The sequence below is a fragment of the Alternaria infectoria genome (assembly GCF_024043175.1).
Source record: "Alternaria infectoria strain BMP 0036 chromosome Unknown scaffold_1, whole genome shotgun sequence".
Lineage (NCBI taxonomy): Eukaryota > Fungi > Ascomycota > Dothideomycetes > Pleosporales > Pleosporaceae > Alternaria > Alternaria infectoria.
In genome coordinates, this window is record NW_026250690.1 from 2,056,235 (window position 1) to 2,080,694 (window position 24,460).

Sequence of the window (24,460 nt, forward strand, 5' to 3'; positions counted from 1 at the left end):
CGTGTGCCTTCCAAACAAGAAAACACCGTGTAGTTGCTCTTGGAAACGTGCCATAGACAAGGCCGTGAAATGCTAAACATGCTTCGAGAGGTAAAAAGAGAAAGTGGTGAATCGTGGTCTTGTGTATGTGGTAATCGTGTGCTGTGGTGGTAGTGGCAAAATAAAATCGTTGTTTCGGGTATCGCAGAAAAGGTAACCTCTCATCCATACGCGCTTGTTGGGTATGCGTGATTTCAATCGCTAAGATCGGGGTTTGCGACGAAGAGCCTCGTCCCCATGGTCATGGTCCGCTCGTCCACACTGCCTCTTCGAACCAGGTCATCCTTACTGCCCTTCTTATCTGTTGCAGCGGGTGGCTTCAACATTCCAGGCGCTGGCATTTGCCCCACATCGCCAAAGTTGCGTTCCCCACTACTGCCACTGCCTGTGCTTGTGTTGGTCTTGGTATGTTGGAAGTAGCTGTTGTCATTGGGCGCGTTGACGTCGTATTCGGCTGGTGAAGGGGTGGGCTCTTCTTTGAGGTCGGCGAGCTCGCCGTCCGGGGATGAGTTCAGCGGGGGAGTGCTGTTAGAGGATATGCGGCCGGTGGGGTTGGCGTAAGACATGCGTCGTCCTGAACCGAGCGAGGAACGGCCTGAACCTGTGCGGTGGTGGTACTGGCCATTCTTGACTGAGCCTGCGTCTTCGTCGTCGCCCTCGTCCACCTCGGAAGCACTGAGGCGCATAGGAACACCAGACCCTGCATACGTGACAGGTGCATATAGCGATGCTTTTGGCAGACCGTGGTGACGCCCAATCTTGGACCGCACACCGCCGGTCATGCTAGATCCTCCTGAAGCACTTCGCGGGGGGACGTGGTGGGGTCCGCCTGCTACCTCCATGTTTGCCCGCATCTTAGCCTGCCGTTGCTGTGCAAGCATGCGGGGGTCTTCGTATTGGGCCCGGTCACACCACACAGTAGCCTTTTGTTTCCGCATGAGTGCAACGTACGAGGTGGGCGAATTGCCGCCGGAGCGGGTGGACGAGGAGCGACGGAGGGCGCCACTGTTGGAGCGGTTCGGCGTGCCAGTGGTAGAGCTCGTTGACGAGGTCGGGGTTCGGCGGAGACTGCTCTGGTACTGGGTAGGGTATTGCGAGTTCATGGTGCTTGCGGTGGGTGACTGGGCGGGGAAGATGCCTGAGCTCGTAGTGCGCGTTCGTGAATGTCCTAGTTGACCGTCGTTGTGGTATTGGTGTTGCGGGGGTCGCACCGATATGCCGGGGTTTGCTATGGGTTTACGGCGGAGAGGAACAGCCCCGTAGGCAGAGGTTTGCGGGGGTTGCGCCATGACAGCCTGCATGATGAATGGCTCTGCTTTCTTCGCGTCACGACTCACGGAGTGAAACACAGATCAGCGCGCTGACGTCGGACCGACAGCGTTAAAGAACAGACAATGACGTTCTTTTTGGGCAAACTAGCAAATTCTTGGTGGGCAGTGAAGGGGGGTCGGTGGAGAAGTTGTGCTGCGGCGCTGCGACTGATGCAATGCACTGACTCCCACTGCTTCCGGGTATGGGCTGATGTAAGGTAATGGCCACAGGAATTGGTGATGCTGATGATATGCAGACGGCACACGGAGCAAGCGAAAGCGGCAACGGCGGCAGGGCAGTCGAGGCCCGGCGGGAGGAGTCGAGATTGGAGGGATGATGTGCGAAGATTTGTGGTGCTCTGGCAGGCGTGTCGAGTCGTGGGCGGAAAGGGTCCTTAATAGCAATGGTCCAGTCCAGCCAGAGACGCTAGAAAAGCTTACTCTAAAGAAAGAACAGGTCAACACGCGCGGTTTGAGAGTTAGGGAAGACGGGTAGACGCCAGCTGGGCTGCGAGGATCAAGCGTAGCACCTGCATGGCGTCGAGGCGCGCGAATTGCTGACTTACAGATGGATGCGGCGGCGAGGTCGCGAACTAGCCCACCCGAGAGTGCAGCAGCGGCACACGCAGCTTTTGAATAGGGAAGTACAAAAAGAAACGTCGGCACTGTGGGCAGGCCGGTGGGGAACAAAGGGAAGGGCGCGTGTATGGAGCAGTCAGACTGATGGCAGCAGAATCGGGACGAGTGCGCCCGCAAGAGGAAGCGGCCGTGTCTTGTATCTTAGTATCTTGGGTACTCTCCGTGCTTGCCGTTGAGGGCGATCGCGCTAGAAATGGGTGAGCCGACGCCTGGGAACCACGTCTCCACCGCGCAAGTGTCAATGACGAAAGGCCTCCTCTGCAGCGTCGCCATGGCGCTTTGCTACTATGCCATCTCCCAGACGCGATCCAGCACGTCCATAGTAGGCTCTGCTAACGCCACAAAACCTGAATCCGTCGCGCGCGAGAGGCCCCTCAAGTCAAAACAGCCGCCCCAGCCAGGCGGAGTCGCGTCCGTATACGGCTCCCGACTACTACCTTGAGCCTTGCACCCCGAGCATCCCGGCTGCGCTGCTGCATACATGTCGCCAACTTCACGAATCCCGCGCGCTGCCGAGCTGCTCCTCTCCGCGTCGAATCATCGGCAAACGTGGCTCGAGCATCGCGGCCTGCAGGCCCCAGTTAGCTGTGCATGATCGCCTCTGGTTGCATCCCGCCTTTCTTTTTGAACCTCACTTTTTACGAGCTGCGAGTGCTACGTCTGACACATCGCTCGTGACACCGGCTATAGTGTTTCATCCTCAGGCAGGCGTGCCCTGTGCCGCCATCTTGCCTCTGAAGCCATGACCGCGAGCACTGTCTAATTGTCGCCCGCACCCGTCGCCAGCAGACTGCCGGTGCCATCATCGCGAGACCTCACCCCAGCGCACATCTGACCGGGATACAACCAAGGCCCTGATACCGTTTCATCTAACGTGATGTGTTGAACAGCCCGCTCGCAGGCCTTGCTCATCCGCTACTTTTGTCTATACTATATCCCAGAGTGGGGTTGCATGCACATCGATGCACCTTCAGCCGTTCCCCGCTCTCTAGCACTGCGCGCTCAACCATGGGACATGCTGCAACGCCAGCCGAGCTCCTCCAGATCGTGATCTTTGCGACTATCCGAAAAATGTTGAGGCTCTTTTTTCGCATCACCACCATCGCCGTCTTCGGTCAATTCTGCCCGGCAGATCCGCTTCGGCCTTCGCCGAGAATCTTCTAGTAATAGGTATTGCCACCTCCTGACCGTCATCGTCAATACCAGCCTGCGTCTCTGATGATACCCATCAATAATCACTTTCTGTGGAGATACGAGCCTTTCGGTGGGTATTCATAGAAGGAAAATTGGAGAACAGCCCGTACAAAGCGCAAGTGTACCAGACTCTGCGTTTGTGGCGTAGCATCGCGTAGCGGCATCCTTGAGCGACATCGTGCTGCGAACGCCGCCACGGAAAAGGACCCTGAAGAGCTGAATTGTAGATCATTGCTTGATTGTGCCCTCGGGTCTTTGTCACCCCGCGTTCGGTCGCATGTCGTTATCGCCAACCTCAACTCTCCGAACAGATGTCGAGCGTTGTCGACCTTGCCTCAGCTTCGATGAGGCTTTTGTTCCGGCTGCCATTGTGATGTTGCACGCCTAATAGGCCGACGACCCGCTACCAAGCATCTTCAATCCGGAGGCGCAAAGTCCAATACATTGACGGCACATGATTCGTATCTACCCACCTTTTCTACACACCATCACAGTCCACAATGCCAGTAAAACCCAAGCCTTTGGTTTGGAGGGTTACACAACGTCCGCAGATCTCTCACCTGCATGCCAGATCGCACACCATCATTTTCACGCTCATTTTCTTTAGCGGCTTGTGTACGAGTAATGCCCCTTGGCCACAACAGCACGAACGCAGCACAAGGCTCGGTTTCTGCCGTGCTGACGAGAATCGCACCTGCATCGTGCTACGACGACTGGGTGTCGTATCTCCAGACGGGGTAATTGTTATCGTGAAGGCTACTTTGGGCAATAGGCTTGCGCTCGGGGGGCAGCTGGTCCGGCATTTGGGCCTTAGTGTCGGTCTTGTGCCGCTGTCATCGGTACGATAACTCGTGGTCCTTGGTGTGATGAACATTGCCGACTGCATGAGGGGTCCTCCGATATCTCAGACAACAGCATCGTACGACCAAAATTGTGCATGCACAAGTCGTGCATTCTCGCAGTACATGGGTATCGAATGAGGTGGGGCATCGAATGAGATGGAGCTTGCATAGCTCGTCCGGAGATAACATTGTACATGCGCCTCGGTTCTCCCTATCGTGACCCCACTAGATTATATACTATCGCTCGCTCAGATCTAGTAGACGTAGGGAATCAGCTGGTACGGAGTCTTCTGCTTGAAGTCCTCCCATTGCGCACCATAGCGCTTCTCGCAATACTCGTTAAGTATCGGGATTGCCCGCTGTGTGAAATCCCACGCGAAGAAGGCTCCTACTAACGCACCCAACGTGTATCCTCCTCCGACCATGGCATAACCCGCTCGCCAGATTGTGTAGCCACCGTAGTTGATGTGGCGCGCGAAGCTCCAAAGACCTCCCGTGTAAGCTTTGCCTTTGTTGTTGGGGTCCGCCTTGAAGCGCTTGCGTTGTATTTCTGCGACAAGTTCCGTCACGATGCCTACGACGTATAGCGAGCTGCCGACGAGGAGCGCGGGTTGTGGGAAAGTGGCTTCGGTCGAGGCGGAGGTAGCTGATGTGAGGAAGGCGTAGGTGCTCAGACTGTTAAAGACAGCGTTGAACAGACCCACCGCGATGGCGCCGTTGACTGGCATTGGCTCTCCGGAAAGTGCTGTTACCCAGATGTTCTGCTTCACAGCTGCGCCAACCGCCATTCCAAGCAATACCAATCGGTATGGTGACAGGCCCAAGCCATCGATCAGAGATATGCCTGTATGCGTTGGCAATCCGGGAGGTAGTGTTCGCAGTCCTACGCGATGTAGGACAGATGTGCCGAGGCCATGCGCGAGGATTGAATATTGAAGGACAGGCTCGATGCCGCGTAGGAGGAAGAAGGTTACTTTGCCAGCTGGTGTGGGTGTGTAATCGCCGCGTGCAATCAAATCCTTCTTCTTCGATTCTTCTGATCGAGGATCGTTCGGGTTGCCTTTCTGGCCTTGGCCTGGCGCCATTGTGCCAATTGTCTACGTAGTACTGTCAACGTTAGTACTGTCGTCGCAAGGCCGGCTAGAGCGGGGTTACCTGGCTACTGCTGTGTCCAGCTCGAAGACTTGAAGTGCAATTGACGGTAATTCTGTAGTCCAACCCCGCCAAATAAATATATGCTGTCTCCTCGGCCAGTTGAAGCGCGCTCGGTCACTCGAAAGCGCGAGCTGATCAATATCTGATGGAGGATCAAACGACGGGCGGGTCATGACGTATACGCTAACCGCTTACTCGGGCCCATCGAATGCCGTCTGTGAGAACAGGAACCTGCTCAACCTCACGTTCTAAAATTCTGCTGTTAAATGTATGCTCGCCATAGTTATATGAATTGATGACATAGTCGGAAGATAGCTCGTCGGCAGCTCGAAGCAGATGGGCCGAATTCCCTCGCTGTCCGAATACAGCCTAGTATGCGCGTGTTCCCGTGATGATTTACATTAGCGCGTCAGGAAGCGCGTGCGCGCCCAAGAGCCCCTCATTCCATTCATCTTGACTTTGTTGGGACGCGACCAAGCCTTCTATTGATCCGCATCATCAATATACTTATGTTCTTCTTATAGACCTAAAGACGCCATTGATGAGTTCCTCGATCTACTCCTATTTACAACCCCCAAGTGCCCCTTCGACGTCAAAGGCTCGGCAACGTTCTTGCGACTATGATGAGGATATTGAGGCCTCAAACGTGCGCATCGACCAATTGTCCGCCTGCTCTGCGAACACAGACAGTATTCCGCACAACTCTATCGAGCTTTTTCACGCTCGAACATTGATACCTTTATATCGTAAATTGGCGGCACCGTTCACACGATATCCACCAGGTGCTGTTGGAAGCAGGCACAGCACTTGCTACTGCCTTTGGCATGTCGCATACTCATTTCAAGCATAAACAGCCTTAGCAGGCCCAGCACGATACGATAATCCCCCGTTTACGTACATCGGCACGCCTACAATGACCGTCACCTTCGGCGCCATTTGCAGTCTCCTACAAAGCGTCGAGACCATCACGACACGGCGACCACGGTTATTTGCGAAGCAAGAGAAATACCGTATACGCGAGACAATCTCGCAGTGGTTCCTCAAGCAGAGAGAAGCCCTAGATGATCCCGATACAAACGGGGGCGCCGTCTTGTCTGCTCTCTTTCCACATCGAAGGAAAGATCGAGTCTATGGAATGCAATCGCCATTACTTGCAAAGAAACTTGCGAGCCTACTTGCCTTCAATCACGGTCAATTAGCTCTATTTGAGGGCTGGCATACAGGGAACTACGGTGACCTTGGGGCGTATGTCGAACGAGCAATGAAACCTTGGGATGGCACATTCGCCAGCAAACGTGCATTTCCGATCGAACGAATCGATCGATTGCTCGAACAATTAGCAGCGAGCTATCGGTTCTCCGACGAGGTCATCAGGAAGAAGCGTAACTCGGATTTCCAGACCGATACCGAGCTGAAGGAGATACTCGTGAGACTCGAGTCGTGGGAAGCAAAGTGGTTGGTGCGTCTCGTCCTGCGAGATCATTGTACCGTGGAGCTTGATGAGAAGTTTGTTCTGGAGCGCTACCACTTTCTCTTACCAGAATTGTTGATGTTCCAAAATGACTTCGACGCCGTCTTCAAGATGCTCACAGGCGATCTGAGCTGCTATCCCGCAGTACCAGAGCACTCAAAGCAAATATCTATGCGTGTCGACGCGGCACAGAAACTGAGAGCTATTGTTGGAATCAAAGTGGGGCGACCGACGTTCCACAAAGCTTGGTCTTTCAAGCACTGCATGCAGCTTGTGGGTCAGCGCGCTTGGGCTGCCGAAGTGAAGTACGACGGCGAGTATTGCGAGATACACGTTGACCTGGACAATGCACCTAATGACATCCGCATTTTTTCTAAAAATGGAAAGGACGCAACGGCGGACCGAAAGCCTTTGCATGCTACGATTCGCGAAGCCCTCCGTATCGGTCGACCAGACTGCGTCTTGAAGAAGAAGTGCATCATCTTGGGCGAGATGGTACTCTACAGTGACAAAGAAAAGAAAATAATGGGTTTCTCAAAAATCCGGAAGCACATCACCCGCTCTGGTTCCTTCATCGGCACGCTCCAAGATTCACTGCCGCACGAGTGGGAGCATCTCATGCTCGTGTTTTTCGACATTCTTGTGCTGGATGACGAATCTACTCTACGTCACTGCCTTCAAGACCGTCGCAAGATCTTGAGGAACCTTGTCCATGTAATCCCCGGTCGGTCAATGCGATCGGAGTGGACACTTTTGGACTTTAAGACAGGGGATGGCATAACAGACCTTAAACAGATATTTGCCCGGAACCTAGCCGAACACCAAGAAGGACTAGTTCTCAAACCGTTGCATGCGCCGTACTTCCCACTTCTGTCAGAGCAAGGGCATCGTCAAGCAAGTTTCTTTATCAAATTGAAAAAAGATTACCTCGGTGACATGGGTGGTGAGAGAGATTTGGGCGACTTCGCTGTGGTCGGGGCTAGCTTTGATGCGCAAGTCGCGGCAAAGAGTGACTTGAGGTCTTTACACTGGACGCATTTCCATTTGGGGTGTTGTACGAACAAAGATGCGGTACAACGCACGGGTGCAAAGCCAACGTTCAAGATCGTTGCGAGCCTCAGCCTCGACAAGTGCATTCCAAAGAGCGATGCGAAATACATGAACGTTCAAGGTTACATCCGCCTGTCTACCCTCCGAGACAATGGGTCGACCCTTGAGTTCGAAATCCAGCATCCCAAAGGCTATGACAGGCGGATGACCGCAGCATTCAAGAAGCCTTTCGTAGCAGAGATTCTTGGCGGCGGCTTTGAGAAGCTCCAAAACGAATCCTTCGAAATGTTGCGACACCCTAGAGTCAAGAAGATACATCATGACAGAACTTGGGAAGATGCTGTATCTTTGGAAGATTTGGAACGTATGGCTGAGGAGAAGTGGGAGGTGCCTGATGCTGACAAGCTCGATGGGCATGCTCGTGACGTTGCTTTGCTGGTCAAGAAGTACTCCAAAGAGATGGGCGGGTCCCAAGCGACTGTAACGACCGACGATACTACGCAGCAGACGACTCAGCAAACTACACCTCGCTCGTCGCCGGTGACGCCCCACCCGACGACCACACAGGCCATTCGCGAAGCGACGCTCTATAGCGCTATAGTTCAGGAAACGCAGCAGCATACTTGCACCACAGTTTCAAGTTCTCCAGGTTCTGCAGGTGGTAGCACACAAGGTAAAGGAACACGGGCATCTCGCGAAATGCGTATTCTTGTGAGAGAGGACACAATAGAGCGTCTGGATACCTTGCGTCCTCCTACACCGATGTCGACGGCATCTGGGGCGGCCAGCTCGTTACCACTCATATCTAGTGCGGTGTCGAACCTTTCAACGGCAAGCAAGAGGCGCAGCTTCATGGACATGATCAGCCCACCCAATGCGAAGCGGAGAAAAGCACTGGTTCCCTTACAGTGTTCAGCGAACAACCGCCATTTAGGCCAGTTCGATTATGACTCGCAAGAGGGGATCGTGCACATTTACGCCAAAGAAGGAGTCAAGGTACAGATACATGCCGCATCCCGAGACAACGAAACGGGTAGCTAGGAAAGCATGGTCTGGAATTCGCTGCTCCATGTAATCATCGCTAGTTGTTGTCGCGCAGTTTCGCAATTTTATGGAAATGGGCCTGGATCAAGATGATTATGATAGTCTGCTTGATATTACTGGACCCCGCATGTCGATGTCTCTCGCTCTTCTTCGATCGGTTCTAAAGACAGGATCTTCCAGAGTCACAGCCGCAATGGTAGACCTAGTGCGTTCGCGAATCTGTCTACGTTGATGTGATTCCAATCCACACATTACGTCTCGTCAAAAACTTTGGGAAGCGAGAATGCCAACCAAGGTACCTGCACTCACGAATTTTGCTACTCACTCGGGCCTCATATAACATCCACGCACACTATTCTTGATATCCATTTCATTCATCTTCCTTTCCATCACCGCAAGAACCGACTATATCACCCCAAGTACCAACCACATTACCCCAAGTACAGACCACCTCGCGAACATGGGACCCAACTCCACCGGTAGAAGACGTGTCAGGGACTCGGCATTTAGACATAGATCTGCATCCATCTCTCTTACGCCTGCGGCGCAAGCTGAGATTCAAGACATGATGCGGCCTATGCAAAGCTCCAGCATGTCTATGAGCCTTTTGCAAACATCGGCACAAACGCCTCCCCGTATACAAAGTCTTACAATCGACACTGACGAAACTTTGCCGCACTTTCCCAATGCACCGGTTCCTGATCCGATTGGTCCTGATGATTTACGAAGGACTGATGTGATACTCGCTCTCCATCGGCATCCAGTATGGAATGCTTTACAGGGCCCCATGCGTTCTAGCACCAGGCAAGAACGCGCAAGTCGCAATCCAGGCGCGGTGGGAGATGGGCGAGTTATTGAGAGCGCTAGGCGAGATGTCGATTATGCTCAGCCAAGCTATGCGTTCAGACGCTCGGAAGCCACGCACGAACTATTTCGAAGACTCGACCTCGACCCAGCAAAGAGCGAATTCGACGATAGTGCACTCGAGCGACTTGCAGCAGCCAGCAAGCCTTTTCAATGTCCGGTCTGCTTCGAAACTGTGGCCAATCCTGCTATCATCGTGCCGTGCGGCCATATATTATGCCAGCCGTGCCTTGATCAGATGCGCAGGATTGCGCGGAGCGACAGAAAACGGATGCGATGTCATTTCTGCCGAGGAGACTTGATTGTTCCTACTGACTGGAAGTCTGTGCGTGACAAGTATGGATTGGGAGAGGAAAGTAGGGATGCTGTCAAGCCGCCTGCTGACGACAGGCAAGACGCAGGGGAAGGAGGTAGCATGGTTGGTGGCATAGTATCGATGTTGAAAACGGCTGTGTATGAGAGGCTGGGATAAAGCATAATGGTACCCCAAGGACGTAAGGGACGCGGATGGGTTGGGAAGAGAGGCGTGGCTTACATAAGGGTCTGAAGTAGGTGGAGCCGTCGGCGGTTGTGTTTCGGCTGCATGATCCTTGTCAAGCTTCCAGAAGCCGCTCCAGGGCCCATGCACCGTCACCACCGAGCGCGTGGAACTTTGGCTAGCCACGACATTCAAGTGACGCTTGACACAACCAATCTCCCCATTGCGCCTTCTGCTTGCTGTCTTTGATTGATGATTCCGAGCTTGACACCCGTCCACACGTCTCCCAGCATGCGATAGATGTGCCCCCCTGCCCACCCATGCCGCCGCCTATTCACCACCCCCGACCTGCGCCGCCATCATGTCTTCCCCGGATACCCCACGGAGATCGACCGAGAGCTTCGAGTTCCTGTCGCCGAACCCACCGCAGGGCGCCTTCCCGTTCCCATCAGCGAACCATGACTGGACCAACAGGCCCAGCTCCACGGGCGGGCGCTACAAGCCGCGACGTGGCTCAACCGCGTCTTCGATACACTCGGTTGGGGGCGCACTCGACAGCGGCTTCAAGAGCACCATGGGCGCGGTGAGAGAGCAGAGCAACAATGCCATCTCCACGTTGCTCACGCCGCCCATCATGCGGACTGGCATGGTGCCGCATACGACTGCCACGGCGACCGCAGGCCACCGCCCTCCATCCACCAAAGACATCCCACCCGTGACTCTGACAAATGTACCCCACATCGAGCCGTCCACCTTCAACCCATACCTGTCGCAAGTCGGCGGTCTGTACGACGCTTTCCAACGCGCAAAGGCCGAAGCCGAAGCAGAGGCCGCCCAGCCGGTAAGGAGAGGGTCGAAGAAGGAGGACGCGACTGAGTCACCAGCGGGGACACCTAATCTAGCAGGCACGCCCTTCTCTTCCAACGGGCCACCGAAACCGAAGCGTCGAACGAGCGGATCCAAGCGCGCACTCCCAGCCATCACGCCGCTATCTACAATACCCAACATCTACTTCGACGAGAACTTCCACCTAGAAAACCCGCGAACCTTTGACGTAGTGAGCGAGCGATCCGAGGTGGTCAGGCCAGCGCGGACAGCAAGCAACGATGATTTTGGGGCAAACGGCTCTCTGGACGTCCCACAACCTCCCGGGCGGAAAGCTCTGGCTACGAACGCGATTCTACAAGAGAAGCTGTCATGGTACATGGACACGGTTGAGGTGCACTTGATTTCGGCCATATCCACCGCATCGACATCCTTCTTCGCCGCGCTCGGCTCCCTCCGCGAGCTTCAGACGGAAGCATCAGATTCGGTCGCAAGGATCAAAGGTCTCAGGGAAGACTTGAAGAGGCTGGATGAGCAAATGGCAATAGGAGGCTTGAAGGTCGTCGAAATGAAGAGGCGGAGAGAGAATTTGAGGAGGCTGACAGACTCGGTCGACCAGTTACAGGCTGTCATCGTCGGACTCTCGCACTGCGACGAAGCCGTTGTCGATGGTGACCTTGAAACCGCCATGGCCCGGATAGAAGTCATCGAACGACTGATAACAGGCGCGCTGGACACGACTGATACACAGAGCACCTCATGGCTTGACACACGATTACCTCCGCAGTTGATCGATTTGCGACACTTGAGAGCACTAGACGGAGTCTTCGAGAACATTACCGAGCTCAAGTTCCGCGTGGGCAGAGGCTTTGAAGTACGCTTTGTCGACACTCTGCTCACTGACCTGCGAGAGCATGTCAAGCGAGTTCCGGCTCATGATACCCTGGAACGATGGACTGCTGCATCGCAAAAAGCACGCGGGGCCAACCAGAAACCGAAGACGACCTTACCAGCCTACATGACGACAGATGAAAAGTTACGAGCGGAGCTACGAGCTAGTCTCTATGGCCTGAGCGGAGCACAATTCACCAACCAAGCTAGCGCAACTTTCAGGGAGGCTATGATCAAAGAGATGAAAGTTCTCATCCGGAAACATTTGCCGAGCTCATCAGAAGACGATACTGGTTCTATGGCTTCTGTGTCAACAAGAGGCGGTCGAGGAACTAGTCAGCAGGACAAGAATTCGATCCTTGCGCGTAATTTGCGCGCAATGGATCCTGAGGACGCCGAGGTCTTTTTCGCTAATATTTTCACCAACATCGGAGAGGCGCTCCGCCGTCTAAGCACACTGATCAAGGTGCTTCTTGATGTCACAAGCGGCGTGACTACCCCTCCCGCCTCTGCTGGCGGGCTTCGCTCTCCTCCAAGGAGTCCGTATATGCACAGTATCGATGATTACGTGGGCAATAACGTGCCAGCGCCAAGCTCCAACGATCTGCAGATGGAACTTATGCAAGCTCTGGATATGTCAAGTTTGTTAGGCCAGGCTGTCGACGCAGCACAGACACAGATCACCAAGCTCCTCAAAGTTCGCTCAGAAGCTACAGCTAATCTCCCATTGGAACGCTTCCTACGGTACTTCAACATGTGTCGGCTTTTTGCGGATGAGTGTGAAGCTGTCTCAGGACGTTCCGGTGCTGCACTTAAGGGTGTGGTGAACACCCACATCAACGACTTCGTCTCCAAATTTGCAGACTTCGAGAAACAAGAACTGATAAAAGCAATGGATTCAGATCGTTGGGAACCGAAAGACTTTGACGCAAGCGACACTGTGGTCCTAGCACGGTTGTTGAAGGGAATGGAGAGCGACCCACCAAGCTGGGCCGAAACTGGTGACATTCTTCGAGAGATCGAAAAGCCGACCACAAATGGCACTTTAGTACAAACCAACGGCGCATCCGAAGAGAAGCCAAAGGAAAAGAACAAGACCACTATCCCTGCCGTTGTGGATGAGGAGAAGTACACCATCTCTGAATCATCTACAGTCGTCCTTCGAGGTATCGAGCGCTTCGAAATTCTGGTTTCCGCGATGCCAAGTATGACTTCGGAAGTCTCCACCTCCCTTTGCGACTACATTAAGCTTTTCAACTCCCGACTTTGTCAACTGATTCTCGGCGCGGGCGCCATGCAGTCAGCTGGCTTGAAGAATATCAACACCAAACATCTCGCCATTGCTTCTCAGACACTTTCCTTCCTTGTCGCCATCCTACCTTACATCCGCGAGTGCTTCCGGCGCCGTACTGCATCAGCTTCGAACAAATCCTCAATCGGCGAGTTTGACAATGTCAAGCGCCTGTTGTACGACCAACAAAACCAAATCCACGAAAAGCTCACAGGCATCTTAGCTGGGAGGGCGAAGGTTCACATGCGCAGCCTCAAGAAAGTGGAATGGGATACTGAGGCTGAAGTCAACAAAGATGTCAGCCCCAGCATGGAGAGCTTGACCAAGGACACGGTGACCATGCATAAGGTGATTAACAAGTACTTGAGCGACATTCAGGTCCGCATGATTATGGGACCTGTATTTGAGAGCTACAGAGAGGAGGTCGGTGGTGTCATCAAGGAGGCGGCAGTGAAGACGCCCGGTGGTAAAGCACGGTACGTGACAAAGTCAATTTCGGGAAGTGTATGATAGCTGACACCACTCAGATTGCTACGCGAGGCGAAGCTATTCGATGCGAAACTCGGGCCTATCGATGGTGCTGGCAACGTTGGTTCTCATCTCATCGGTCTCGTAGTCAGCAAAACTGTTGCGCAGCCCAAGGCGGAACCTAAGGTGGAGCCTCAAAAAGAAATCAAAGAGAACAAGAGCGAGGAAACGGAGCAGAGCACAGAAGTGGAGGCCGAGAAAGCGAGCACCGAAGCGACTTGAAGTGAGACAGCATCCGAAATCAGCCTCCAGTCGCGGCTGGTTACGGAATGACGCTTACGCTTCATTGGACTAGGTGACGGTCTCGCGATGGTCGTCGCATGGTCCCGCTGCAAGGAGAGAATGACTCTTCAATGGCCTGACCACATCACCTCCGAACTACGTGCACATTCAGCCCCGATGAGTACTATGATGGAAGTGGCCAACGACTACACGCATCTTCACCCACATGTCACCTTTCATGTATCATCACCACCCAGCAAGGCGTTCTGGAGTAATAGAAGAAGAGAGATCACTACGGGGCAAAGTGTCGTTGGATGACGTTGATATTGTGGAATGGGATGATGAGATACTGATGTTATACCATTCAAGAATCATGATCTTTCAAGGCCCCCAAAGGAAATGCGGACTCTCTGTCCATACCTCGCCCGATGTGTGCCCGCCCTCACTTCCTTTGCCATCTCCATTGGATGTACTTCCTTCTCCAGTAGTCGCAGCGGCCTGTACATGCCTAATTGTTATCACCACTATGTCTCTTTCACCGCCGCCGCCCATAACGACCACCGTTTCATCTTTTTCGGAAGTCCTCCTCGCACGGTCATTCTGGCCGCTCGCACTGTGCGTCTCATCTTCATGTACTACGCTCTTTCCTTCCAGCTTTTCTTCTTCGACGCTGGTATGTGAGTCTGTATCTAGCTCTGCTTCGGGCTCCAGTTCGTTTGCTTTCTCCTTGTCGCGTTCCTCGTAGTCGTGCACGCGCGCTTGCAGAGCCAAATGCGCGTTCATTTCTGCTTCTGAAATGCCAAGCTTGATGTGTAGTGGTTTATTTGACCAGCTTGTCTTAACTTGTTCGCTTGTGTATTGTCGTGGCTGGGAAGACATCGGTAGTTTCAGAGGGAGAGAAGGTTAAAATGAGAGAGGAAGAGTGGGTTTTAGGAACTATTGGAGATACAGAGATCCCAGATGTTCATGTGTGATTGGAACTGAGCTGTATGTGAAGTGTACATCACCATCACCGGCGAATTCTTGTTGAATTGTTACGCTTGTCAATTCCTCATATTGACGGACTGCACGACGCATACGGTCCTAACGCGCCGCATCCCACTTCCGTGGAAGAAAAGAAGGAAGACCGTGTTAGTGTGACAAATAACCACACTGTCTGAAAGCAATATCGAGAACTTCGGTATCGACATGCAGACCCTCCACGCTGATCATCTTCAGTTACCACCTTCGTGACCCCTCATCGGCGGACGCCAGCAGATGTAGGTCTTGGCAGTTGTAGGATGCGCCCAATTCACTTGATCGGGTCCTACGGACATGATGAGAGCGCCTTCTTCTGTAATACGTGTCAGTTGATTCCTTGCCAATCAGCGTGCAGTCTGGGAGCGCCGCAGGTACTGCAAGTAGAAAAACGGACACACTTACCGTCAAAGTACATGCAGAATCCGCAGTGGCGGTTAAGGATGCCCTCGATAGTGGAGCCCGCAGCTAGATCGAAGCTGCGATAGTTGAACGATCCATCTTCGCGCATTTCCTGGTAGATGGGATCGGAGACTGGAGTACTAGTATATATGCCGCATAATCTAGTAATTGGCTCATCGGCGGCGGATCTCTGGACGGGGGAAGAGTTGTGGGAACGGACGTAGGCAAGGACAGCGGCGACGTCGGCGTCGTAGGTTGCAGAGCCGGGGACAGGAATCGCGAGCGGAGAGTGCAACGTAAAGTCCGCGGGTGCGGCAATGACGCACAGGGCGAAGATGCACGCGAGCAGAAGATTCATGAGATGCATCTTGGGTGTTTGGTAGTTGTTTCCTTGAATGACTTTGTTGCGCGATGGGTGGAAGGAGCAGTGGGGTGAGTCTGGGGAAAATAGGCGTGGTAAAAGAGCGCGCGGGAGTTAGTGCGCTAATTGTGACACAGGTCGAGGTGACTGTCCAAGCTCGGAATGAGCGATTGAAAAACGGCTTACTCCAATCGGAATCTGAATACAGGTGAGCGGTGATTAGCCTTAGCAAGGAAGTGGCGCGTGAATACCGTAGAATCACCGCATTATATCAACGAGCCATAGGAGATAGTGGCATATGACCTGATGTTTTCGGAATTCTAAACTAAACGAGTGACTACAAAGTTGGTTAAAGAGAACAAAGACAAACAAAGAGAAACACTTTGCAAACACCCATGTACGTGATTGGAGTGTTGGACCCAATCTACTACATCTCCATCCTCACTTCGTACCATCTACTTTTGCAATTGCCGGGAGAATGACTTCTCTACGGCAAAGTAAGGTAGGAAAGCACAGTGAAGGACTTGCATCCGGTCATGACGTCCCGTGGCCCAATGTCAATCCTGTTTCCAGGGGTCTGGTCCAAGTTGTCCGCAACTTGAGAGCAGGGCACATTCAAGACGCGAACTGGATGACGAAAAATTAGCATAACTATCATTGCAAAATCTCCCAGTGGGTATCTGGCTGGATAAAGCTGTGCCTTGACTTACTCTTTGTGTTTGAATCCAGAGTGCTCTGATCGAAGAATACAGCAGGGTATGGCCCGATGGTCAAGTCCCGACATCCTGCCTTGCCTGTCACATTGGTTGACGTGAGGATCAACTCAGCTTGAGCTATATCATTGCCGTTGCTACCGCAGCCGCCATCGTTATAGAAACGTGCGCGCACGCTTCCAGATGCCCGTGGAGACAGTGTACCAGGAGCGGCACTAGCGGCGGCCGCAAGGAAGGCAACGATAGTGGTGAGCTGCATTTTGATGATGTTTTGAGTTCTTTTGGCTTGTAGTATTGGAATTGTTTGAATGTAATTGCGATAGATGTAGTGGTAAAGAATCATGAATGCCAGAACAGGCCTCCTTTATACCCATCTGGCGGTAGGACTATCTCCGCTGTACCTATACGCGACATGCTCTATGGATCATCTCTCACCATATCCTCTGAATCAACTCTCCAACCGTATATTCTACTCGCCCTGGTCACGTCCAAATCTGTTGTCGCGAAGGGCTTGGTGAGGTCAGACGCATGATAGTAAGCCATCGCCCAAGACGACCGTTTCAGTAATGGAAATGATGCCGTGTGGATCTGAATCGTTACTGAATGGGCTATAAGTTATGATAGTAGAGTTTTGATATGAGCTCGTGCTTCAAATGCTCTTTCTCGTCGGTGTGTTGTTGCTGACGCCGTGATCAGTTTCCGGTCAGGACAGGGATGCGCAAATTCCCGAGGTCTTGTCTGGCAGCATTGACGCGTTGCGGGAGCTCAAGAGGGAAGTTGCGTTGGTTTCTAGTCAACTCGTGGCCTGATGGTCCATCTTTAGCCTGCTGCTACGTCACCGCTACGTGTATACTAGCGCGACTGCCGTCTCTGTACCCACATACTCGAGTTGCTAGATTCTGACCCCGTGCTTACAAGACCTCCCAATACGACTGCGCTTGAAGCTTTCCTGCAAAACTGCGTGTGTGCTAGTAGACTCACGACGTCTTCTACGAGAATGTATTTAAAGGCTGGCGTCAGACTTCGCGTGCACGTAAGCTGCAACGGTAGATATTGTGCAAGTATACACGGGTGCGTCCCAAAAATCTTATATTCTTACTAAAAGAGCGACAAAAAGACTATGAAATAACACCCGCAAGACGAGACCGGAGTGTTGGACCCGACTCATCTCACATTTCTCCTTACACCACTCAACTCCTCCATCTTCACGACTAGACCAGATACTTTAGACCCACTGTGATATTTTGACCTTTTCAGCAGATATAGAGCCATTGTCATACGACGGGATGCCATTTAGATGGTGACCCAGGACCGGATAGCCAAGTTCTTACAGCTGGGAGCCTGGCCGGGAGCGATATCGACAAAGTTCCCGCTCGTAGTAGACGTGAGCTGAGAGCAAGGCAAGTTGAAGAACCTCACTACTCTCATCATTAGCGAAGCTCTTATAGCCTCCTAGTAATCATGAAGTTTCACCTACCAGTCCTGCTGAAGTTGTTGATGTCAAAACTGGTGCTGGCGAAAGGCCCAACAGTCAGATCCTGGCATCCAGCCAGTCCCACAGTCTCGGACTGCAAGAAGACAGTATCTTCAGCCCATGGAGTGGGCCCGCAACCGTTGTCGCGGAAGAAGCGGGCGTAGACGCGAGGAGCGCCTTCGAGCTGACGCTTCTCCTCTAATTCGACGGGTGTCGCGCTTACGGCGATGGCAGTGGCGAACAGAGTGATGAGAGTGGTGAGCTGCATGTTGAAGTTTGGATATGGGTTTGCTGGGGGTATGAATGGATAGATGAATGTGGAAAGAGGGAGATGAGATGAGATGTTGTGGTGAGATAGAGAACGGTGTACCATGCTTGCTTTATATGTCTCCGCGATGTACTCTCATCCAACAAAAGTAAGCCAATCTGCTGTTACGCACAGAATTGCTCCACCAACTCTGGTATGAAGGGCGACGCGGATCGTGCGGTTGGTGGCTTACATCGCCCAGTCGACGTTGGCCGTTTCGAGGACACCTGCCACTGTTGCGATGTTTTCATTGAGTGGCCAGAGTATTCCGAGACTGTTCCATAGCCTTAAGGGCAACATGACACGAAAAATCTTACGTTGGTGCCTATTGGCGAGTAAGAGTATACGAGGAAGTGATGTCAAGATCCCCATCCGTAGACTCCGACTTGAGGCCAAATTCTAGGTGTTTGTTGCGTTATGACTCCAATCGGGACACACTACGTACGTTTTGCTTACATTGATGCCAATTTTGTAAGCTCGTGACGCCGCTTGCCCCGTGTTCCCCAATTTCGAGTCTTGCGGTCTTAACAGTTCGTGAAATGACATGGCTCTGAAAACATCTCGATCTGGTGCTTCGATGCGATCTTGCAGGTAAGCCGGTCGCATGCATGCATATAAGTTCACGTGCAGAGTGACTGCATGCATGTAGTACGTTCCGCCTACCCGTGACCCCACGCAATCTTACACACCTTCTACAGTTTCTTCATCAGGACTTTCCGATGGGTATACTGGAAACACTAGTAATGAACAACTCGGCGAAATAGTGTCATAGTCTTCGATGTTGGATTGCTCCATATTCTGTATTTTTATAAATGAGTGACTAGAAAAGCGTAGGAATTTGCGGAAAGGTTCTGAATGACGTGTGATGTGAGCCGGAGTGTTGGACCCGACTCACACTACATCGCATTACTACATGACAAAGCCTTCCTCGATCTGTCCACCAGCAGACCCCTCGTCAGCTATAACATCTACAAAGTGACATAAGACTTGAGTGTCAAGTTCTGGCAACCAGGCATGAAGCCAGGCGCGATATCGATGTGATGTCCACTGCCAACGTCGGTAAGTTGCTCGCAAGGAAGATCATAGAAACGGACTACACGCAATTGGTCAGCTCATGTGAACCCAAAGTTTGTTAGCATGCAACTAAAACTTACGTGTCCTCGTGAGCATGGTCTCGTTAAAGAATGTGCTAGGGTAGTTGAACGAGGGGGGGAAATTCATGCACGTGCTCAGGCCGGTGGCGGTGGTGTTTTGGAGTGGGACGAAGTCATCGGCATAAGGCCGGCCGTCGCGGCCGCATTCTTGGTCACGGTAGACTGGAATGAGTATAACGTCAATACGTGTTCCGTATGTTTTGTATTGCGCAATGTTGTCACTTACAAGTGGCGCGGACTCGGGGAACTCCCTGACGGGCCTCAATGCCGGTGGAAGGTGCGGCACTGGCGGTCATAGCCACAGAGGCAAGAAGAGAGGCGAGGACTGTAAGCTGCATCTTTGCGTTTCGGGTACTGGAACAAGATAGTATGTTTGATCGAATAGATGTTTGACTGTAATGTTGTGATCTTTCTAGACAGCAGTCGAGCTCTGCTTTATAGCATGAAAGCGATGCACCCATACGTTCTGATAGCCTCAGCATACTGTCTCTAAGTTGCCCTTGTTACGTATAGCAAGCCTCTTTATTCTCATCATGTGTCACAGAAGCTCTGCTCTCGAAATCTTTCCAGTCGCCCTAGTTGGTGGCGCATGCCTTTTCCGGGTAGGCCATAGATGATTCATGGTAGAAGACCTTGCTGATGCCTTCGCAAAGGTGAGATAAGCTGCCAAGTGTTGAGGTTTTGTCGACTGGTTGTTGGCTGTACTCAGCACACTGGCGTAAAAGCCATGGGTGTTGGCACATGCGTGTATAGCAGATGGTGCAATAAGTCGTGTGTGAGCCCGTGCTAGGCCAGATTTCGTTTAATATCGAGCTATTCCTTTCCCTAATCTGCTGAATGTGTGGTCTATTCGCAAGCTTGTATAGCGGTCAAGACCGGCTCCTTATGAATATGCTTATATCTTGCGCGTTTGTGAGCGTACATATCTGTTAAGAGGTGACACGGTTTCAAGCATGCCAGACCAGTGCTGGAATAATGTCTTCTCCCAATTTATGTCAGGAAGCCAGAGAGTTGATCCCGTGAACAGGAGCAGAGTTTTCCGACGGGATCCACCAGTCCAGAACAATTGTAGACGGTCAATGTTGGTGGTGACGAGTCACGCCCAAGCGGCATTCTAGATGTATCGCTGACGTTTATGCATACAGCCAGTGAGGATACTTCGGTCGCCTTATAGCAAGTCAGTCACCCGCTGTCCGCTGTAAGCTGACGGGTGGCGCTGCTGATCCCACGGGCGACCAACAGCAGCCCATCAGCAGTGATCAGTGATTCGCGTGGGATGCGAACTGGGAGACGCACAGACGGCCCGTCCCACCGTTTGTATTCCGCCAGGACCTCTCTGAGCGAACGTTCGCTTGCTTTTGCTGCTAGCGAGCGCTCTGCTTATTTTACACCCATGAAACGGTCTGTGGAAGAGCGTGTGTAGAACTACTAATGGTCTTGAGTTTAATGATTTTCGCATAGTTGGATTGCAGTCGAAGGTTGGGTTAAGCTCGTTGCTAGAAGACGGCAATCTTCGGCAAGGGCTTGTTCTTCACTTCCTCAAACGTCATCCGTCTACTCATGCCCAATTCAGTATATTCCGATCGGTCATTAGGGTGCTGGAAGTTTCCAAGCCCTAGGCTAACCATGTATCTCTCAGCTTCGGAATTGGAAGTACTTGAGGCCCGCACACGGTCCGCAGATCTCAATCGCCGAACCGGCACCGGTTTTCGAGTGACGACAATCGCCTCGAAAACGAAGCCAGGCTTCTGCTGAGAAGGGGATGTATAATCCGGGGCACTGCCTGAGCGGATGTGGTGTCTGCCAAGACCTCTGACACGTTCAGTGCCAGGTATGGGCGTTCCCTTTGTGATAGCATACGCGATCTCATCGGGACTGGCTATTTCGCCGTGATCAGGAACTCCGAAGGTGTGATGCCGGCTGTTGGAACCATTAGAGCCACTTCGCGAAACAGTGCTCAGAGAGCTCAGGCGGCTTGGACGAGTGAGGGACATCGAGGAATGTGAGTATCGGATGCTATGACGAAGATCAAGATCGCGTGAATAAGGGCGCGGGCGCGATGCATTTAGTGTGAAATCCGAGCCCTCTGGATGAACGGCGCGCCATGTAGATGCCGAATACCGAGCCTGCGTGAACAGAGGTCCGGAGTCGCATTTGCTTGCTGAACGCGACGAAAGAGGCGGGCGATTCAAGGCTCCTCGGTTGGCAGAGGACTGTGATGCAGAAGGTAAAGTATCGAAAGAGGATTTACGATACGAGGCCATAAAAGCGGAGGGTATAGGTGGCGGGGCATGATGCGAAGTAAAGACTCTGGATCCTGATGAGATTCTTCTGCTTTGTTCCATCGGGTTGGATGAGCTGCTCCTCCGTGTTGGCGTGATATGACGGCAGTAGGTGTGCTTCTCACACGTACATTTGCGATCTCCGGTGATCGTTGACCTATTGGAAGAGTGTGGCGGAAGCCATGCGTTTGCAGGTTCTCGGTAACCGTGCTTGAATAAATGAGCTTCGAAAGGACGGTTGACGACGGCGAGTACGCCAAACAGAACAAAAGACGCAATCCTGATTGACTAGTCAGCTTTGGCGTCAAATTCACAGACTGGCTTAGCATACAGCGAAATGGCGGCGAAAGTGGTCCCAACACGTCCACATAAGCAAGTGGAGCCAGATTCCCAGCTTTGAAGGCCGGGTGCCTGTTGCAAACAAATAGGTCTCCTTGCGACGAGAACCATGTTCCATCCAGAGGTTAGTAACCAGAAAACACATAGCGAGATCACTAGACGGATGGCAACATAGGAAGTCTTCCTGACAGCGGACGTGTGTCGCCGTTGTTCTTCCCAAACCTTCTGCTTGAAAGAGAATACGGTGTGGACGCAAGTGTACGCAATTGTTGCGAGAGCCTGGGCGATTTAGTCACTGTTGGCCTTGATTGCAGGATTCCAAGCACATACAGAAGTCAAGTTCAAGACCACTGGTATGATGTTCGTTGCATCCCACGGATCAGACACGATCTGATACAGTGAGGTGGCAAAACAGATAAGAGCACTCCAGAACAGTGCGTTAAGCAGGAGCGTAATGAAAATGAGAGTGGGTTTTCGCCGCGAGGTTCTGGTGTTGATTTGAATCGTTTTGGACTCGGGCTTGGCGGACGGCTGTTCAGGGCGACTGTTTCTGCTGTCTGCTTTAGTCATCCGGAAATTGACGATCCGCAAGCGAGGCGAACGCAGAGTTGTTATCGTGAACACATTAATTGAATGCTGAAAATGCCTAGTCAAGGCAATTTCTAGGTATGGAATGGCTTAATAAGAAGCAATGTCGACGATGGTTCTCAGGAAGATTCTTGGATAGAGCCTGTACGTCCCAAACATGCAGCGTCTCAGAAGCAGCGCTATGTGCGTTGAGCGGCTGTTCTGTTCCTGCTTTCCAGTTCTATCCTCAGTTTCGGTGTGTTCATCATAATGAGTAAAGCCTCGTGCACAACCAGACACTGAGGAGGTAGTTATTGGAATATGGAGACTTCCTGGATCCATGGCGCACTTGGGACAACCCGCTGTATGTCGCATTCCCTCAAGGCTCGCTTGCTCTCTGTGTTGCATTTCGCATTGTGAACAAGTTCGAGTCGATCGCGCAAGCGGTGTAGGGTGTTCGTTGTCGGGCAACACCCTCATTGCATACGCAATGCATTCATGCAAGGGCGCTAATGAGGGATGGATACCCCAGATAAGTTGCCGCACAGTAGCACCGGCAGTGCAAGCCAACAGCCGGGCTCCGGCAAAATTGAGACGAAGGCTAGTGCTTTCGTTACAAGTGCACCGTCAGCTATGCAGCGGCGAAGATGATCCTCGCTTCAACGAAATCACAAACTGCGGGTATGTTGGTCCCTGGCGATCGACCAGTCTCTTCAGCACCAAAGGGTGTATGATGAACGGCGCTGATGTTTCGGCGCTAGGGCTCGGGAACGCGGCTTCCGTGTGTGTCTGAGGTTGGCGTGGGTATTTCTGCGTGCTCATAGGAACAAGAGCAGCACGAGGAGGAGAATGAGGACGAAGATAAGAACGCCGATGCAGCAACTGGACCATGTGTCTAGAGGGATAGGTTAGCAACGCCTGTCCAGCGATGGCCAAGTATCTTACCTTCGTTCTGCTTGATGACCCAGCCAACCTTCTTGAGGCCTGTCTGCAGCTTGCCACCCACCCTGTCTGCCACATTGTCGACGTCGGTAAGTAGTTCGCCCTGCTCTTCGAGCTCTCGGCCCATATCGTCGGCTTGTTGTCGGAGGTTGCCGACGGTGCGGAAGACGCCATCGAGGGCTTCGTCCTGCTCATGCATCATCTCCATCTGTCTTTCCTGCTCAAATGCCGCGTAGTTGTCGTCGTCTTCGAAGGAATCTGGATCAGGTAGAACATCGCCATTGGCTGCGATCTTGCCTTTGTTCTTCGCGTGTTGGACCGTCTCCTGCAGTTCCTCGCGCATGTGCTCAATCTCGGAGCCGACATCCCTGACTAAAGTTCTGCGGCGCTCGACTTCGTCAATCTCAAGACCGAAGCGATAGGGGTCATGTTCCACGGCCTTGACGCTCTCCACTAGATCCTCGAGATCCTGGCTGAGGTCTTGGAGTGTCTGTTCAAGTTCGCTGCGAGCTTCACGGAGCTCGGGACTGTTTGCCGATGATGCCGACGACCGAATACGCAGATACGACTTGAATAGCGGGCGCGCGGTGTTGAGGGCGGAAAGCACGTCTCTGAGCCAAGTGTCAATGAAGATGCCTAAACGCGAACGGGGACGTCTTACGCCTGCACCTGGAGGAAAGGATCCTCGTCGGTCTGTGATGACATCATCCTGGGTTATGCGACGCGAATTGCACCTCCAGATTGTGGCCAGCAAGCAAGAGGGGCGTGTGGAAGCTGGGGGTGAGGATGTTGGAGCGTGTCGATAAGCTGTCCAGTACGAGCGATGACGCGCCACAACACCTCGGCACGGACCCACCTTCCCAAAAAATATCGCCCACAGCACAGTCAACTCCACCACGCCTTCCCGATGGCGCATCCCTCACCAAGACTGCCGATTTCACAAAATCACACCATCCGTCTAAAAGACCCTGGATGAAAGCATGGGTCCGGAAACGAGTCTTCCACTTCCTGCCGAATTCACTAATACTGAGGAATACGTCGAGTCGCTGCTCAATTTGA

General features: G+C 52.6%; 7 protein-coding genes across 7 annotated transcripts; 2 read left to right on the top strand and 5 right to left on the bottom strand.

Annotated features, from left to right (window-relative positions):
* Positions 1 to 233: 233 nt before the first annotated feature.
* J4E92_000712 (uncharacterized protein) lies at positions 234 to 1,340 on the bottom strand (the record flags this gene model as incomplete). The annotated part of the gene is made up of 1 exon (XM_051492127.1): positions 234 to 1,340. One exon carries the CDS (start codon positions 1,338 to 1,340, stop codon positions 234 to 236), a length of 1,107 nt encoding a protein of 368 aa, XP_051357639.1.
* A 2,938-nt stretch (positions 1,341 to 4,278) lies between these two features.
* J4E92_000713 (uncharacterized protein) lies at positions 4,279 to 5,109 on the bottom strand (the record flags this gene model as incomplete). The annotated part of the gene is made up of 1 exon (XM_051492128.1): positions 4,279 to 5,109. One exon carries the CDS (start codon positions 5,107 to 5,109, stop codon positions 4,279 to 4,281), a length of 831 nt encoding a protein of 276 aa, XP_051357640.1.
* A 983-nt stretch (positions 5,110 to 6,092) lies between these two features.
* On the top strand, positions 6,093 to 8,741 carry J4E92_000714 (uncharacterized protein; the record flags this gene model as incomplete). Its single annotated transcript, XM_051492129.1, has 1 exon — positions 6,093 to 8,741. One exon carries the CDS (start codon positions 6,093 to 6,095, stop codon positions 8,739 to 8,741), a length of 2,649 nt encoding a protein of 882 aa, XP_051357641.1.
* Positions 8,742 to 10,447: 1,706 nt separating this feature from the next.
* J4E92_000715 (uncharacterized protein) lies at positions 10,448 to 13,843 on the top strand (the record flags this gene model as incomplete). Its single annotated transcript, XM_051492130.1, has 2 exons — positions 10,448 to 13,569; positions 13,621 to 13,843. 2 exons carry the CDS (start codon positions 10,448 to 10,450, stop codon positions 13,841 to 13,843), a joined length of 3,345 nt encoding a protein of 1,114 aa, XP_051357642.1.
* Positions 13,844 to 15,057: 1,214 nt separating this feature from the next.
* J4E92_000716 (uncharacterized protein) lies at positions 15,058 to 16,595 on the bottom strand (the record flags this gene model as incomplete). The annotated part of the gene is made up of 3 exons (XM_051492131.1): positions 15,058 to 15,176; positions 15,266 to 15,700; positions 16,334 to 16,595. 3 exons carry the CDS (start codon positions 16,593 to 16,595, stop codon positions 15,058 to 15,060), a joined length of 816 nt encoding a protein of 271 aa, XP_051357643.1.
* Positions 16,596 to 17,629: 1,034 nt separating this feature from the next.
* Positions 17,630 to 18,078, bottom strand: J4E92_000717 (uncharacterized protein; the record flags this gene model as incomplete). Its single annotated transcript, XM_051492132.1, has 2 exons — positions 17,630 to 17,754; positions 17,814 to 18,078. The coding sequence occupies 2 exons, from the start codon at positions 18,076 to 18,078 to the stop codon at positions 17,630 to 17,632; spliced, it is 390 nt and encodes a 129-aa protein (XP_051357644.1).
* Positions 18,079 to 23,277: 5,199 nt separating this feature from the next.
* On the bottom strand, positions 23,278 to 24,109 carry J4E92_000718 (uncharacterized protein; the record flags this gene model as incomplete). The annotated part of the gene is made up of 3 exons (XM_051492133.1): positions 23,278 to 23,354; positions 23,405 to 24,012; positions 24,063 to 24,109. 3 exons carry the CDS (start codon positions 24,107 to 24,109, stop codon positions 23,278 to 23,280), a joined length of 732 nt encoding a protein of 243 aa, XP_051357645.1.
* Positions 24,110 to 24,460: the final 351 nt, after the last annotated feature.